The sequence below is a fragment of the Sminthopsis crassicaudata genome, chromosome 5 (assembly GCF_048593235.1).
Source record: "Sminthopsis crassicaudata isolate SCR6 chromosome 5, ASM4859323v1, whole genome shotgun sequence".
NCBI classification, from domain to species: Eukaryota; Metazoa; Chordata; class Mammalia; order Dasyuromorphia; family Dasyuridae; genus Sminthopsis; species Sminthopsis crassicaudata.
Window position 1 is genome coordinate 305,794,991 of NC_133621.1, and position 18,963 is coordinate 305,813,953.

The window sequence follows — 18,963 nt, forward strand, 5'->3', positions numbered from 1 at the left end:
ATATATATATATATACATATATATATATATATATACAGTTATCTTGCTTGTGCATTTCTTTTAAACATATTTCCATATTTACCATGTTGTACAAGAAAAATCAGACCAGAAGGGGAAAAAAGAGAAAAAACAAATGATAAAATGAAAATATTATGCTTCAATCCATATTCAATCTTCATAGTTTTCTCTCTAGATATGGAGGCATTTTCCGTTCCAAATCTTTTGGAACTGTAACCACATTGTTGAGAAGAGCCAAATCCATCACATTTGATCATCATATAATCTTACTATGCATAGTGTTGTCTTGATTCTATTCACTTCACTCAGCATCAGTTCTTGTAAGTCTTTGCAGACTTTTCTGAAATTAACTTGCTCACCATTTCCTATAGAACAATAATATTCCACTACATTCAAATACCACAACTTATTCGGCCATTTCCCAACTGATAGCTATTCACTTAATTTCCATTTCCCTGCCACTACAAAAACCTCTCATTTCTTGTAGCTCATCTTTATTCCCACCAAAAACAAATGCCCTCCCAAAAGTGAAATGGGCTGCCTTGGGGGATAATGGGTTGCTTGTCAGTAGTGGTCTTCAGGTAGAAGCTGGGTAGCCCTGTGTTATAAACTCTTTGGAAAGGCAGCTACAAGGTGATCTAGATAATCTGAGGGTCTTGTCCAGCTCTGACATGCTGGGATTCTCTAATCCCCAAACATACCTCTGGGATGTGTTTGCTTTGCAGATCAAGTTAGTACTGAGGAAAAGAAACTCATTGACCTCCCAGGGGAACTCATAGAGGTGGCTTGTAAAGTGTGTGAGAACTACCTTGGGCAATTGGAACATGATGACATCGACATCTCGGCGGAGTCCCTGAAAACCCTCTCTGAGGGCCAGTGGAAGGAGCTGATCCAGCAGTACTACAATCTCATCCAGTAAGATCCTTGTCTTTTCTGTCCCTTGTACATTGAGCATCTTGGGACCAGTGGAGCCCTCTGGGAAGCAGAAATAAAGGTGCTTCCCCATGGCATCTGCCCCAAAGCTTGCTTGCAATGGAAACTGATCCATGAAAGTTTGGGCTCACCAAGCAGAGAGCTGGGAAAGGGGAGGAAAGGAGTCTTCACTTTGCTAAGAGAAGCCTCATGCCCTTTTCCTGTCTGAGATTTCTCTCCTTTAGACTTTTGAGGTGCAGAAAGACCCACACAAGTGCTCATGACCTAATATGGATACTCTTGTGGGTATTTGTAATCAAATGGCAAAATAGAATCGCCCAATGGCACGGAGAGGGTGCATTTTCCCATGTTACCATCTTTGCCAGTCGGGAGAGTACACATTTTTTTGTTAGTAGTTTTATTTTTTCTGGTTATGCATGTATGCTAACTTTTAAAATGCATATTTCTTTATGAATCATATTGGGAGAGAAAAATCTGAACAAAAGAGAAAAACTATGAGAAAGAAAAAAAACAGAAAAAAAATGAACAGAGCATGTGCTGATTTACATCCATTATCCATGGTTCTTTTTCTGGATGCAGATGGCATTTTCTATCATAAAGTTTATTGGGATTGCCTTGAATCACTGAACCCCTGACAAGAACCAAGTCTTTCACAGTAGATCATTGCCCATTCTTGTTGTTCCTGTGTACAATTTACTCTTAGTTCTGCTTGTTTTGCTCAGCATCAGTTCATAAAAGTCTTTCCAGGTCTTTCTAAAATCAGTTTGTTCATCTTTTTTTGGTAGAAAAATGATATTACACTACCTTCACATATCACAACTTGTTCAGCCATTGCCTGATGGGCATCTATTCATTTTCCAATTCTTTGCTACCACAAAAAGAGCTGCCACAAACAGTTTTGCACATGTGGGGTCCTTTTCCCTCCTTTATGATTTTCTTGGGATATAGACCCAGTAATGGCACTGCTGGATCAAAGGATATGCCGTTTTATGGCCCTTTGGGCATAGTTTCAAACTTCTCTAGAATGGTTGGATCAGTTCACAACTCCACCAATAATGTATTAGTGTCCCAGCTTTCCTACATGCCTTCCAACATTCATCATTATCTTTTCCTGTCATCTTAGCTAACCTCAGAGGGGTGAAGTGGTACTTCAGAGGTGTCTTAATTTGCATTTCTCTAATCAATTGTGATTTAGAGCATTTTTTCCTATCACTGTAGATGACTTTAATTTTATTATCTGAAAATTGTGTGTTCATATCCTCTGAGAAAGCACACAGTTAGAGAGCATGTGACCAGAGAACACACATGCTGCCCCCCCCACACATGCCAGGCACCTGAATAGAGTATATAAATAGCCACAACTCTGGGGTTGCAGAGCTATCTTTGTCTTCTGGTGATAATGTCCAATGAGTTTTTCCCTCTTCCTCTTCCTCTCTCTCTGCCTATGTCTCTGTCTGTCTGTCTATCTCCTCTCTCTCTCTCATTCTCTCTCTGTTTTTTCTTTGTCTGTCTTTGTGTCTATCTGTCTCCCTCTCTCTCTCTCTGCCTCTCTGTTGATAGTCTCTGTGTCTGTCTGTGTATGTGTGTCTGTCTCTCTCTGCCCTTCAGTCTCTCTCTTTTCTCTCTCCTTTTTCTCCTTCCCCTTCTGGATGTAGTTATCTCTCTTTTTTCTGTGTTACCATCTATGTTGGGTGGTCCTATTGATTTCTGCTGGCCAAGCTGATCTCTATCACCATCTACTTGATTTTAGTTTTTCTGCCTCTTTGGGGCCATTTGAGCCAATTCTGTGACATTTTTTCTCCTTGTTACTGTCAGCTGGGAAGACTGGAAAGCCTTTAAAATCTTCTGTCACCCCTAATTTAGTGTGGCCATTTAGCTCTCATTTAATTATCCTCAAATATCTGGTTTTGTCAGATCACACAAGAAGCATCTATATCCAACAGGAAGATCATTGAATTAAGATCTGGATGACAAGGAAGAAAATGGCATAATAAAAGCTCTTTCTCTCAAGGGATAGGGATGAAAGAAGGGAGAGAATTGGGAAGTAAGAACTAAAAAATAAATTAACAACAAAAAAACCAAACCTCTTTGGACATCCAAACATAAAGAATTGCAGTCTTCTGCCTCTCCCTAGATTAGTTAAGAAATCTCTACGGAAAAATCTTCAGGGACAGAAAGAACAGCTTCAAATCTTCCATTAGTTAGCATGAGAAAACTGCTCCCCCTAAATGTCCATTCACTAGCCGTCAATGTGCAGATGTGTTGGGCTTTCAGAACCCACTTAGGAACATTCTTGGGTATCAGGGCTGATGGGTCTTATCTTCTCTGTGCACATTTCCTTCCTTTTCTGCTCCCTTCTCCTGGTGACACATTTGGCTGCTTGTTCATTGCTCAGAAAACCTCTTATTCCCCTCTCTACTTGGCTTTTTCTCTTTCTCCCCTCCTTTCCCCTCTATACTGGCTACCCAGGGTCAAATCTCATGTCTTGTGGAATACTCCCTACTAATCAGGATCCTTCTGTGAGTAAGTCGCCATGTTGAAGCTAACCATCCTGAGAATATCTAACAATGACCAATCCTCTCTCAGCTCTGAACATCTTGGGAAATTAAGTCCTTTCTTTTTTTTTTCTGAGGCTGGGGTTAAGTGACTTGCCCAGGGTCATACAGCTAGGAGGTGTTAAGTGTCTGAGACCAGATGTGAACTCGGGTCTTCCTGAATTCAAGACTGATGCTCTATCCCCTGTGCCATCTAGCTGCCCCTGGGAAATTAAGTTTTAAAAAATTTTGTTCTTGCTCATGTCCTTGGCACATTACATCATCCCAGAGATAATTAGATACAACTATGTAACAAGAGGATTTTAATTTATTTAATTCATATACATTTTCTTACATTCTCACATGTCATTTTCTACAATCCTTATTAAAAAGTTATAAATACAACTAAAACACAGCGTTTATTTTTAAAGCATTTGATGCAGTTTTATTTCCCACTTCATACAGGATGTCCCAAAAGTCTCCAAGAATTTCTAAGCTTAGGGAATGGTCCAGTCCTCTCTCATCCAAGATAAGCCTTTTTGATCTTTTCAGGGTTTTAATATGGCATCAAACCCAACCACAAACACACTCAATTTAATTCATCGTAATTCAACCAGCATTTATTAAACAACTGCTGTGTGTACTATACTAAGAACTGGCATACCAAAGTCACCTCTTTTTCTTGGCCAATGACCTGTTCTCTTTGTTACATAATGTTTTCTCCTTAGGATATCCATTGATATGAGTGCCCCCTTTGGGCACAAAACATAATTCTTAGATGAAATGAGCACAACAGCCAGTTTGCTTGCAACTTTCCTTCATACCCATTTTTGGTTTAGTCTTTGGGTTAGATGGTGTCAAATTTTGCATCACTTAACCAGGGATATTGGGACAGAGGAAGTGGACAGCTAGAACATAGTAGGCAGGAAAGAAGGGCCCCTGGTGATGGGGAAATCCACAGTTCTTCCCGTGGACAGTGGGACTAATTTCTTGAGGAACAAGAATCTTCACATGATTTATGAAGGAGACAGGCAAGTCTTAGATGGCAGCAAGTATCTCTTGTTGACAGCAATCAATCAGATTTTATTAATTACCTACTATGTGCCAGGCACTATGCTAAGGGATGGGAATGCAAAAACAAAAAAGTAGATTTATCTCTCATTCCAAGGAGCTCATATCTGATTGAGGAGGGCAGCATGTGTGTGTATGTGTGATATATGTATATTATATGTGTATATAAAGGAAATAAAATACAAAGTGATTAGAAGAGAACAATTTTGAGGAAATCAACCAAGACTTAGAATAGAAGATAATGCTTGAGCTTCATCTTGAAGGAAGTGAAGGATGTTATGAGACAGAGGTCAAGTAGGAGGGCATACTAGACTGGGGTAGAGTGGGAGAATGATCAGTGCACAAGCTTGGAGATGAGAAATCTATGTCTTGGATGAGGACCAGAAAGAAGTTGTAATGATCTGATTTGTATTACCAGCGGTCTTTAGGTTCACCACTTCTTATCTAAAAGGCTTTTGGTTGCTACTAGAAACAGTTAAGTGATGACACAATACATAGACTATCTGGCTTGGATTCAGAAAGATCTGAGTTCAAATGTGGCTTCAGATATGTAATAGCTGAGTCATCCTGGGCAAATCATTTATAAACTCTTTTTTACCTTAGTTTCCCCATCTGTAAGATAGGAATAATAATAGTGTTTCCCTTCTACCTGCCAGGGTGATGATGAAAACCAAATGTTAATAATTGTAAAGCACTTAGCACAGGCCAGGCGTACAGTAGGTTCTATGTGGACAGACTGCTTAAGAGAATATTATCAGGAAGTCATATGACTAGAAAAATGCCAAGTCAGTCACATCAGATCTAGGTGCCCTTCTAGTTCCATGAGTGAAAAAAGGATCTCACCAAAAGGCTGTCAAGATGTTGCTTAAAGAACTCCAGTAAGAGGAAGTCACATGGGACCAGCAGATGTAGAAGGTGACACATTGGGTGGACACCCTGTGAATGACTCACGAGGACATGGATAAGAACTGTTCAGAATGATCTGAAACCTGCATTGTTGGGGATTTACCTGCCGTGGGGGAAAAAACCCAAATCTTTTGGCATATTTCCCTGATGTGTTGAATTCCTGCCATAGCCAAGTCTACTTGTCTCCCTTTCCTATCACATCCACCAAGAATTATGATTTCTTCCTTATGAAATTGTGCTCATATTGTTAATGTGCCCCCCCAGCTATAAACATGACATGCTTTTCCCTCTCTTCACCTGTTCCATGAAGTCTTCCCCATCCAGTTCCTCTGTTCCATGATCCCTTGACCCTCCTTAGTATCTGCCACTGATTGATTCTCTGTTATTATGGGTAGTGTTTTTCTCCCACGGAGAAGTATCAATTGGAGGCATTTATCAAGCACCTCTTGTTTGCCAGGCACTGTGAAGGGTGCTGGGGCCCTAAGAATGAAGAAACAGTTCTTGTTCTCAGGAAGTTCACCATCTGGTAGGGAAGAGACATTAGTTTCCAGAGGGCATTTTTGGGCAACTCTTTTGTATCCCTCCTAAATGAGCTTGAGACTGAGGTTTGTTGATCTCATTGGCAGGATCTCCACATCTCATTGGCAGGATCTTAGCTGCTGTGGAGGTTACATGCTCTACTTAGAGGAACTGAAACTCTGCTTGGCTCTGAGGCCGCTCAGAAAATTCTTCCTTTTCTCACTGGTCTCCACTTTTAGTAAAAAGGAGCAGTTCCAGGTATCAAGCAGAGCCAACAGATTAGGGCCTATCCTTGCCCTCATGGAGCTTACAGTCTTGGGGAAGGGGTGGCCCCAAAGAAGCAGATATAGAAGGGTTTTACTACTGATATGACTTGGTCACAAACATGAGACAGATCAGGAAGGTGGCCTGGAAGAAACATTTAAAATGAGCTTCAAAAGGCAAATGGAAATTCTGGACCAAGACTGTGCAGAGGTAGGAAGACTCCAAAAGAAATTTATATCCCTGATTTTCCAGGCCACATCACAGTTCATCCCACACACAGAGTCTGAGCCCAGAGCAGTGTCGCTTAATTTTCACAGGATGAGTCTTGAGAGTCCATTCACCCTCAGTCATGGAAAAATCCCGCTCCATTTTTCTTGGGAGTTCCCCAAAATGAAGACATTGTGGCAGATGACCTATAGAAATTCTAACTGGATTTTCTTGGTTTTTGTTTTTAGCGGCGATGCCTGTATTTCCAGTTCAAAGAATTACTTTTCTCAGTGTCAGAGTATTCTGAATAAAATCATGTCAGCAAACCCTCAGTCCGAAATCGATGGCATGAGAAACATCTGGATCTTAAAGCCAGGCGCCAAATCTCGAGGCAGAGGTAAGGAACCTTACAAAGAGCTTTCCAAAAAGCTGAAAGTTGTTCCTTTCTCCTTGAGAATCAGGTAGGAGTCAGGAGACCTGAGTTCAGCTCCTGGTTCTCTTTCTACTTGCTCACTTTACAGGTGGAGAAACTGAGGCATGGAAAGGGAATGCTTTGCTCAACATGTCTTATCTAGTTGATGGAAAAGATTATTACCAAGTTTGGGTCTTCTTACTCTTATATCCAGGACTCTTTCCATCTCAGCACAGTTACAGTCCACTGAATGTCCTTTCAGATGCTTAACAACACACAAATGTAGTCATTAAAAGAATCCCCTCAGAATTTGAGAGTCACTCAATCACTTGATCTTTATTAAGTACCTACTGAGTGTCAGCTCTTGCTGAGCTCCTCTCAGTGGCCCACATAACCGTCCTTACTCTGCTAGGACTTTTGATTTATACAGGTATAATCCTCCTTTGATCCTCCCAACACCCTGGAAGGTCATTATTCCCATTTTGCGAATGAGGAAACTGAGGCAGACAGTCTTTTTTCAGGGTCACTCAGCTAGTAATAATCTGAGGCAGAATTTGAATTCTAGTTTTCTAGGGAGCTGCCCTACCTGGCAGTTGTAGAAAATCACCTCTGTGTATATATGATGTTATTCCCATCAAAAGCAATTCCTTGCCCACTCCTAAGCCTTCCCACATTTTCTTTGGTGTCCAGGGGTCAGTGGAGGCAGGGATCAGATCTACAGATTGCAACAAATTAAAAAAAAACTTGCTCTATGGGGGAGATACACGATGTAAATAAAACTTGCTTCTCCCCCTACAAGAAACAAAACACCATGAACCCAGATACATGTGATAAGGAATATTATGTAATAATATTATGTAACAATATTGTGTAATAAGGGAAATATAAGATCAAAGAGCTGTATGAGGCTGGAAAAGCCTTTCCAAGACAAGATGAATCAGAGAAGACTTCTTAGGGGTGTGACATTCTAGCTGGGCTTGAAAGGTGAGGTCAGGGAGATAGCACATTCCAGGCACCAAGAGCAACCTGACCAAACATATAGAGGGATTCGACAGAGGAGAGCACAAAAGGTAGTGATAGGAAAAGAATGAACACATTGGAGTGGGCTAGAGAGACTGGGCTGAGGATCCTGGTAAGTCTTCCTTAGCCAGGCTCTCCTGAGCCATGGGAGAGCAAGTGTTGCTATTATAGAGGAGCAGACTGAGCAGTGAGATGCTGACCTGTATCATGGACATGTTGAGTCAGGGCTGAAAGTGAGGTACCTCCAAGGAAAGAAATACAGGTTTGGACCAGAGAACTGTAAACTCTGTGAGCGGAGGGATAGTGGATAGTTTGTTCTTTGGGCTTGTATCTCCAATGCCTGACTCACAATACATACTGTGATGGATCCAGGTGTTTTATTAAGCATCTACCCTGGATCCAGAGCCATTGGATTTAGTGGTTAGGAAGTCTCCAGCAATCTTTGAGAGAACAGTTTCAGTAGACAAGTCGTGGTTTAAGGATAGTGCAGAGAGTGAGAATGTGGACAGCATATTTTCTTCTTTTAAAACAAATTTACTTAATATTATATTTTCCCCAATTACATGTCCCAAATTCTCCCCCCTTCTTACCCTTCATTGAGAAGGCGAACAATTTGATATATATTACAGATGCGTAGTTACAAAAAAATATATTTCCATATTAGTCATGTTGTGAAAGATAACATAGACCAAAAAAAATCCCTCGAAGAAAATTAGATTAAAAAGGATGATTCAATATGTATTCAGATATTATCGATTCTTTTTTCTGGAGATGGATAGATAATATTTTTCATCATAAGTTCTTCAGGGTTATCTTGGATCACTACATTGCTGAAAAAAGCAAAGTCATTCACAGATGATCATCTTATAATAGAACTGTTACTGTGTACACAGTTGTATCAGCTCATGTAAATCTTTCCGGGTTTTTTCTGAGGGCATCCTGCTTATTATTTCTTGTAGAACAATAGTATTCCATCACAATCACATAGCATAGTTTGTTCAGCCATTCCCCAATTGATGGGCATTCCCTCACTTTCCAATTTTTTGCCATCAGAAAAGAACTGATATGAATATTTTGGACATATAGATCCTTTTCCTTTTCCTTTTTTATCTCTTTTTTTGTGTAGACGTAGTAGTGATGCATTGTTAGATCAAAGTGTACATAGTTCCAAATTGCTCTAAAGAATGGTTGAATCAGTTTACAATTCCACTAACAGTGCATAAATATTTTTCCCTCGTATCCTTTCCAATATTTGTCATTTTCCTTTTCCGTTATATTAATCAATCTAATAGTTATGAGATAATACATCAGAATTGTTTTAATTTCCATTTCTCCAGTAAATAATAATTTGGAGCATTTTTCATATTTCTGTAGATAGCTTTGATTACTTTATTTTTTGATCATTTATCAATTGAGGAATGACTCTTATTTTTATACATTTGACTAAGTTCTCATTTGAGAAATTAGGTTTTTTATCAGAGAAATTTTCTTCAAATGTTTTTAGACTTGTGATTGGTAAATATATTTTCCTCCAACCTATTTCCTCCCCATCCCTGTTTGTTCTATTCTCTCCTTCATTTCACCCTTTCCCTCTTCAAAAATAGTTTGCTTCTGACCACCAATCTCCCCAAGATGCTTTCCTTCTCTCATCCATTTTTTTCTTCTCTCCTTCTACTTCCTGCTTTCTAGTAATGTAAAATCATTTTCCATATCCGATTGAGTGTATATGTTATTTCTTCTTTAAGTCAATTCTGGTGAGAGAAAGGTTCACTCACTTCCACTTACCTCTCCCATCTTCCTTTCCATATTGTAAAGGCTTTTTCTTCTTATATGTGAGATAATTTATCCCATTTTCCGTTTATACTAGTGAATTCCTCTTTCTTACATTTTAATTTTTTTAATCCCATCATATTTAACTCACACTTGTGCCCTCTGTCTAAATATCCTAATAATGAGAAATATGAGTTACGAGTATCATCTTTCCATGTAGGATGTAAACAGTATAACCTTAATTATAGCCCTTAAAATTTCCCTTTCCTGTTTATCTTTTATTTTAAAGTCAAATTTTCTATTCAGCTCTGGTCTTTTCATCAAGAATGCTTAACAGTGCTCTATTTCACCGAATGTCCATTTTTCCCCTGAATGAGTATATTCAAGATAAGTGATAGAATTGTGTTTGGAAGAATTTTAGGGAGGTCTCAGAGGAGTTGCTGTCTTTTCTCTGCCATCTTGCCTTTTGAAAAATCTTGCTACCAAAAGGCAGGAAAGGGATGAAACCAAAGTGTGAAAGGGAGGGAGGGCTGAGCAGGTTATAGGAAAACAATTAGCAAGGGAGAAATTATTGATCCATGGGAAAGAAGGGATGATGATGCAGGGAGATAAAAATAAGAGATAGATATTAAAATTTCTTCTCTAACCACACTCCCTCCCATCCTCTCCTACACTGAAACAGGAGGAGAATCCTTGTCCTTGAAGGGGTCTTCATTCTTGGCAGGTTCACTGCCATGGGTTGGGGGATGGTGAGGAATAACCCTCTATGCCTCTTGGAGCATCCTGTGTTTCCACCACTGAAAATCTTGTTTCTATCTGAGGGACGAGGTATACCACCATGTCTGGTTTTCTTTAGAAGGGCAGAACAGCTGGGGTGCTTGGCTACCATTGGCGTCTGACCACAGTATAATGTTTCCTTGTAGACATCATATGTATGGACAAAGTGGAAGAAATTATGAAGCTCGTGACATCGGATAACATTCCTTCCAAGGATAATAAGTGGGTGGTCCAAAAGTACATTGAGACACCCCTGCTGATTTATGACACCAAGTTTGATATTAGACAATGGTTCCTTGTCACCGATTGGAATCCCTTGACCATTTGGTTCTACAAAGAAAGTTACTTGAGATTCTCAACTCAACGTTTTTCCTTAGACAGTTTGGACAGGTAAGTCTCCCAGATGAAAGACCACTGCAGTACCTCTGAGAGGGAAAGGCACCCGCTGAAAGGACGTCCCTTCCGAATCCTCACATTTGCTTATGTTGCTTTCTAATGTGCATATCCTTACATCTCTAACAGCTATTGATGGATTTGATTCATCAGGTATTCAAAGAAGGGTCAGCTGAGGGTTCTCTTCTTGTGGGAAGGCCAGTAGTAAGCCTTAGGTGCTGAGTCATTCATTGGCTAGGTGATGGGTTTGAGAACTCATGAGTCACTGTCCATGGGACATCCTGGGGATTCTGGGTTTTCAAACTATGAGGATAGAGAGTTGCAAGATGGCAGAGAAAAGACAGTAAATTCCCTGAGAACCCAGTGCTGCCTTTATTCTTGAGGTTGCACCTCTGCTTCAAGCTTCGGGTGGTCCCAGATGGACAAACGGGAGTTCTGACACATCAACAGTGCCCTGAACCTGGCTGGAGAATGAGGGTGCTGAGGCAGAAGCCTCATTCCCCCCATCGGGCCCCTTATGTCTGGGTCCTGGAGCCTGTTCATGACCGGCCAGGTATCATGTGTGCCTCCTGCCTTCTAAAGCCCATGGGGGTTTGTCGATTAGCAGATAGAGAGTGAAGTTAAAGGAAGTCATCAGGGATCACCTTGGGCTCTGGCACTTTCTTTCTTGCCTTCCCTACAGGGGTGTGGGTATGTGTTTGTGTGTGCATTTGAGGGGGGGAATTTGAGGTTTTGAACAGGAAGGGATCTTTCAGATCATTTCCTTTATAAACAAAAAGACAGACTTGGAGAGGGTCTGGTTTCATATCATGCAGTGAGTAAGGGGGAATATCAGGCTAGGAAGCCAGGCCTCTTTCCTGTTCTCTGCTTTGGTGTTTCAAGAACAGCTGTTTTACACATATGTGCACACAACATGTGATGTTTGTGAGTATGTAGAACTCCCCCAATGATGACCTGCTTTTCTCCCATTGGGACACCTGCCCTTTCCAGACCCAGCAGCATGTGAGGAAGGGGCTACTCTGGGGTGTACAGCCCTATCTGCACTGGGGTCAAAGCTAATGGTTGACATGCACATTTAGAGCTTCTTGACCCAGAGCTAGTAGTCTAAGGCTCATCTTTAGATATGTAGGCCACCATTCATGATCCTTAGAAGCTCACCATAGTCTGTCTCCATCTCCTTTTCCCTTTTTGCAATACTCTCTATATTCCACAGAGCCCATCCAGTCCAGCTTCTCACTTTACACATATGAAAACAGACCCATGGTCACAGTGGAGTCAACAGCAAGGGCAAATTGAAACTTGGGACTCCCAGAGCCACCTCTGTCTCACTACACCATCCTGCCTTCTAAGCTGACTCCCTTCTCTGTCTGTTCCCCCATGGTCCTGGACTTTGTTCTTTCCTTGTATCTGACTTCAAAGTCTTCTTACATCGAATTAACTAAGTCTTCTCTCATTTCCCCAGAGGAATGCTTTCTCACCTTGGATTTTCCCTTGGCTCTTCGCTTGGAGCCTCCTTTTCCTCCCCTCTCTGCCCATAGCACTACCTCACACTCTGCTTATCTGCATCCATAAATTGGCCCTTCCCTGATCCCAGAAGACTCTCGGTTTTTTGAGGGCAGAGACTGTCATTTTAAGAAATGCCTTCTCTGATCATAGTAGTGATCTGTAAACGCGTGAACACTCACATCCAAGAGATGCCCCCACGCCTTTTATCTGATGCCTGGGGTGCTTGTGATTCACAATTAGGAGTCTGTACACTTGATTTCATTGGGAGCAGGAGCTGGATTGAACCCTCACAATTTGTTTAAAGCCAGTTTCATTGCGAATGTAAAATCCATTGCTGGTGGTGGAGGGTGCTGTGGCAATGTTTAGAAACGGTAACCATAGAGATTTTGGTATTCTCCATCAGTCATGAGTGTTTTATTGACAGAAACTTGCTGCCAGACCTTTCTCTTTGAATCAGAGTTGTTCTATAAGCCCCTTTTTTTGGAGTTAACTTATCAATACTAAAAATGTAAGAGTGTGTGTATGTGTGTGTGTGTGTGTGTGTGTTTTGTGAGAGTGAAAGAGAGAGAGAGAGAGAGAGAGAGAGAGAGAGAGAGAGAGAGAGAGAGAGAGAGAGAGAGAGAGAGAGAGAGAGATTGATTTTGTTCTTCTTCTCCTGGTGAACTATCTGAAAGCTAACTTCCCGCCTGACCATTTCTGACTGCCGTGCTGCCAGGGGCCTGGAGAGTAGCTCCATAGGGTGTTGGATCTGGCAGAGGAGGCCACATCTGACACTTGTCTCCTCCTTCAGAGGTCACTGCCTGTGACCCGGGGAAGGGAGCTGAAGGTCAGTCCCAGGGTGCTCAGCTTTAGGAAGGTCTTTGTGAATTAGTGGCAGCAAGGATGGGGAAATCTCAGTGATCCCTCATCATGGCTCCTTGACCCTCATCAAGACTATGGGGTTTCTTTTTCTGAGTGGAGGCCCCGAGCCCTCAGCAGTGCCCTGAGGCCGGTGGGCTGACGCTGGAGGCTCTGGGTCTGGGGGTGGGGGAGCCCTCACGGGACTGACAGCTGCCTCATGTGTTCCTTTCAGCGCTATTCATCTTTGTAATAACTCCATCCAGAAGCACTTTAAGAATGCCAAGGACCGCAGTCCTTTGCTCCCCTGCTACAACATGTGGACCAGCACCAAGTTCCAGGAGTATTTGCAGAAGCGGGGCCGTGGCCACGTCTGGCACAACATCATCTACCCGTCCATGAAGAAGGCCATCACCCACACCATGAAGGTGGCCCAGGACCATGTGGAAGCCCGCAAAAACAGCTTTGAGCTCTATGGAGCCGACTTCATCCTTGGCAAGGATTTCAAGCCATGGCTTATTGAGATTAACTCCAGCCCCACCATGTTCCCATCCACGCCAGTCACAGCACAGCTTTGTGCCCAAGTACAAGAGGACACCATCAAGGTCGTCGTGGATAGAAAAACCGACCGGAACTGTGACATTGGCAACTTTGAACTGCTGTGGAGACAAGTAAGCTATGGGATCCTGCAGTCCTAAGGTGAATTCCGCACTAGCCAGTTCAAAGGTCTCTGGGGGAGAATGACTTTGGGAGAAGGAATGGGGTAGAGCGTCTTTAGATTGGTGCTCACTGTGACTTGTGAGATGCTCTGAACATACTGGGCTTCCCCAAACCACCTCCAGTCCCCCAAGCCCAGGAGGGAGCCTTCCTGGGTTTGGAGGGCACTTGCACCCTTATTATGCCCTGAGGACAGTATTTGACATAGTGCTAAGGGTGCTGGCACAGGGTGGAGGCTCAGTTCTACCACAGACAGTTTTTAATTAAGAAACCTCATCATTCTGACTCCTAGGGGTGGGAGGATCCAGTGAAATTAATTCATGCAAAGATTATGAAACTACAAGCGTTGTATAAAAGCCAGCTCATCATGAGCACCTTTGCCCGCTTCCACATCTTCATTTCCTGAATTGCATGAGCGCAGAGGATCCTGGATTTTCACCCTCATCCACCCCAGGGCTTTGTGCAATAAAGACTTGATGAAGGAGAAATCCAAGAATGTAGGGCTAGGAGAGCTTTAGATGCTGTCCTTATTGTTAGTTAGTAGGTTAAATATGTCCTTAAGAGAGGGCCTTTCCCAGGCACCTTGGGCTGTGCCCTCCAAGGTGAGCAGCTCATGCTAAAGGCGGCCCAGGCCGTCTCTCTGCCTGCCTGCCCATAGCTGGATAGATCTAGGGAAAGGGAAGGGCACCTAAGAGGGCAACTTGCAAGGAGGAAGGAGGAACTAGTTGGGTAGTTTGGAGATGACCTTTCAGGGGTCAGGTGCATCTTCCTTCAGAGGTCCAGCATCCCTGGGGCTGACGAGGAGGAATCTGATTCTCTATCCTCGGCCTTTGGAGGACAGGGCAGGACTCTGGCAGATGTCCCACAAGGGCTCTGTCTCTCTTGGTACCTTCCCATGACAGATGGTAGTCAAGATCCAGCCCTGTCTGCCTCATTGGCTGTAGAAGGCACCCATCCCATTGCAGACACTTACTCAGACCGGTTTTTGTCTCTCCCCAGCCTGCTGTCGAGCTGCCCCCATTCAACGGCTCCAACCTCTTTGTTGAGGGCTTCAGCATCCAGAAAGGAAGAAGACACATGACTCCCATCGCCAACATCAGCCTCGGGAGCCCCCTGCCAGCAGGGCACATGCTGCGCAGCAGATGCTTCAGCTCCCAGCACACATCATCTGAGCAGACGTCATCTCCCAAGCAGGATGCGAAATCAAGGGAAGACAAGGGACATCCCTGCATCTTACCGATGCCTATGAAGAGAGGGTCAGGGAGAGCATACAAGATCAACTCAGTCTACACCAAGGCCCTCGGCAATATGGAATTTCCTTCTTTTGCAATTCGGCACCTAGAAAATATTTCCCATAAATCTGTGTTTCCCAGAGCCAAGACCACAAAGCTTGAAGAGCCAAATATGTTAAGTACGGCCTCCATTGCTTCTGTGCTGCAGAGCATCCGGTCCTTGGAGAACCCTGTGTTCCAGCCCCCAAAAGGCTCAGGTAACCTTTGCTACATACCTTCCCCCACCCCACCCCACTCACTGTCAGTGCCCCAAGCAGTCTCAGGCTCTCCAGGGGCCCTTCTGGACACCCAGGAGGGCCCAACACAAGGTGCTTGGGGCAGCTACTGGACCACTGACACTTCTCGGAGCCCCCCTTTCCTCATCGTTAAAATAATCATCCCCCATCTGGACTTGACTCCTAGCCATCTCATGATGCTTGGGAGAGCCTTGGGGAAATCCCAGGGCCAGCTCTGTACAAATGAGCCTCGATTGCCTGTGTACCTGCCCTGCCCTGCTGCGGGGTTTGGGAACATGAGAACTCTGGATACTGTGTGGGGAAAGAAGCTCAGGGCAGTGGACCGAGCCTGGGATCTCGAGGGAGAAGGCTTGGGTTCAAATTCAAACTCTCGTGAGTACCTTAAGATAAGATCCCTGCCCTCTCTGGGGCTCAGTTACCTTCCTTTGTAAAACTCAGGGACAGTCTGAGATAGTCTGGGACAGTGATCAGCAGCAGCAGCATTTGCATTCATATAGCTCTTTAAGGTTGGGAAAGTACCATCTCTGTATGTGGTATTGTTGCTGTGTAGTCTACACACGTGTTAATAATACACACATGTATTGCCCATGGCAGGTATACGGTGAAGTGTTGGACCATGCATGAGTTAAGTGTATAATGCACCTATATACATGTGCATGTGTGCTTATACATTTGTTATCTACCCACACGTGCATTATATATGAGCATATACTCTTTGTATGCATGTGTACATCTGTAATGCCCGTGTATTTGCTTTGATCCTCACAGCAAACCTAGGAGCTAGATGCTCTTCATATCCCATTGTAGAGATGGAGACACTGAGACTGAGTGGAATGAAGTGTTATCTCTAATGTCACACAGTTAGTAAATGTCTGAGCCAGGATTTGACTCTTAAGTCCATGCCCTTTTGGATCCCGAAAGCCAGTGGGCCTAGAATTATTGTGATTATTCTGCCATAATGGTTATTGATGGTCAATGAGGAAACTTGAGAACTCATTGAACAATGAGTTCTGATTATTTGAGATTCTGTGCATGTAGCTGTGGTTTCTGGCCTGGGGTGCATTTTTAAAGTGAAAATGTTTATTTTTTTCCCCAATTATATATAAAAAAAATTTTAAGCATCTATTTAAAAAAAAAAATTTGAGTTCCAAATTCTCCCCTCTTCCCCCTCATTGAGAAGACAAACAATTTGATATATTATACATGTACAGTCATACAAACCATATTTCCATGTTTGTTGTGTTGTGAAAGAACAAACATCCCCCCACCCCGAAAAAAACCCCAAGAAAAATAAAGCGAAAAATTATCTGCTCTGATCCTGCATTCAGACTCCATCAATTCTTTCTCTGGAGGTGGATCACATTTTTCTTCATGAGTCCTTTGGATCATTGTATTGCTAAGAATAGCTAAGTCATTCACAATTCATCATCATGTAATATTGATATTAATTGTGCATATTGTTCTCCTGGTTCACTCTGTATCAGTTCATCGGAGTATTTTGCAATTATGTTCATTTAGTTCCTGGGTTTGTCTTGGCAGATAGACTCCCAAGTATTTTATATTGTCTGTAGTTACTTTAAATGGAATTTCTCTATTTCTTCCTGCTATACTTTGTTGGTAATATATATGTGGGTTTTATATTCTGCAACTTTGCTGAAGTGATTGATCATTTCAATTAGGTTCCCCCCCCCCCCCAGGCTGGGGTTAAGTGACTTGCCCAGGGTCACATAGCTAGGAAGCGTTAAGTGTCTGAGACCAGATTTGAACTCGGGTCCTCCTGAATTCAGGGCTGGTGTTCTATCCACTGCACCACCTAGCTGCCCCTCAATTAGTTTTAAAATTGATTTTTGTTAACCAAAAAAGTACCACAAGTCCATGAGAACACGTATTGAATTGGATTTATTACAAAGGAAATGAATGTGCACAGAGAACTTCTGTGAAGGTAAAAGCAATTCAGCAGTGCAGGGAAAGCATTCAGTATTTAAGTTATAGGGAAAAGGGCAAGTTGTCAAGAAGGTGCTGATAGCTAAGGACTAATCCCTTCCAGGAGAGGAACAAGGCAATGGCAAAAGTCACTTTTTTTTTTCAAGGCTCCTGCATGCTTCAGGTCCAGTGTTCTGGAAATATGGCAGTTCAAGAAGACAAGTTTGGAAGCCCCTTAACATTCTCTAGCATCCTTTAATGTCCTATCATAACATCTGCAAAAAGTGATAGTTTATTTCCTTGTTGCCTATCCTAATTTCTTCTATTTCTTTTTCTTTTCTTGTTTCTATAGGTAATATTTCTAGCACAATATTAAATAATAGTAGTCATAATGGGCATCTTTGTTTTATCCCCATCTTATTTGGAAGGCTTCTGGCTTATCTCCAGTAAAGATATTTACTTGTGGTTTTGGATAAATATTACTTATCATTTTAAAGAAAGCTCCATTGATTCCTGTGCTTTCTAGTGTTTTTTTTTATAATAAGAATGAGTATTGAATCTTGTTTAAAAAAATTTCTGCATCTGTTAGCATATGTTTTTTGTTGTTTTTTTACTGATATGGTCAGATTTTACTGATAGTTTTCCTAATATTGAACCAGCCCTACATTCTGGATATAAATCTCACTTGGTCGTAACGTATCATCTTATAGTCTTCTTGTTTTTACATAAAATGTTTCATTAAAAATGTTGCATCAATATAGAGGAGGGCATTTGTCTATTGTTTTCTTTTTCAGTGTTTGCTCTTCCTAGTTTAAGTATCAACACCTTATTTTGGTCATAAAGAATCTGTTAGATTTTCTTTTTGCCTACTTTTGTGAATAATTTCTCTTCCTGGTTTAAGTATCAGCACCTTATTTTAGTCATAAAAGGAATTTGATAGGATTTCTTTTTGCCCAGTTTTGTGAAATTTGTCTCATGTTAGAATTAATTGTCCCTTACATGTTTGGTAGAATTCACTTGTGAATCTATCGAATCCTGGGATTTTTTCTTAGGGAGCTCACTGAACACTTGTCCAATTTCTTTTTGTAAGATAGATGAGATTTTGTTTTAGGTTTTCTAAAATTTTATTTTCTCTTCCTGAATGTACTAAAATATTATAAAGCATTTGGCTCCAAATATCTCTTTGCTGGGTAGTGGGGGCCCCTGTGAATGTGTTCTTGGAAAAGATGGGAGGGAGGATTTGCCATGGTGCTTCCCCGAGCAGCCCCGTGTATCTCTAAGAGCAATCCAAGCTTGTATTGTCCACAAACTTTTTAGAGCGATTACAAGACGTGTGTCCCTGAATTGTCATGTAAGACCAGTTATTTCAGCGTGTTAATCTAGATTAGCTCACTTGGAAGGGCTTCCTTCTGATAAATGACTTCATTTTTATTTTATGGATATGTGCACACACTTATGCATTTTACACGATTGTCCTATCATGTAAGCTCTCTGAGGGCGAGTTGCTTGGCTTTTGTCTCAGGATGTCAGAACCTGTCACAGAGTTGGTTTTGTGTCATAAATGCTTATTCTGGAATTGAAAATTTTACCGTTTTCTGTAGTCAGTGAAAAGGAAGGAGCCATTCAAC

At 42.0% G+C, this 18,963-nt stretch overlaps 1 protein-coding gene across 19 annotated transcripts in view; it reads left to right on the forward strand.

Annotated features, from left to right (window-relative positions):
* TTLL8 (tubulin tyrosine ligase like 8) overlaps nt 1-18,963 on the forward strand; it is a 68,719-nt gene that overhangs the window by 41,580 nt on the left and 8,176 nt on the right. For all 19 annotated transcript variants that reach the window (XM_074272027.1, XM_074272020.1, XM_074272038.1 and 16 more), the window contains 5 exons: nt 744-933; nt 6,701-6,849; nt 10,578-10,821; nt 13,403-13,838; nt 14,884-15,373. In XM_074272027.1, coding sequence (XP_074128128.1) covers nt 744-933; nt 6,701-6,849; nt 10,578-10,821; nt 13,403-13,838; nt 14,884-15,373 — 1,509 coding nt within the window. The remainder of the gene's footprint in view (nt 1-743; nt 934-6,700; nt 6,850-10,577; nt 10,822-13,402; nt 13,839-14,883; nt 15,374-18,963) is intronic.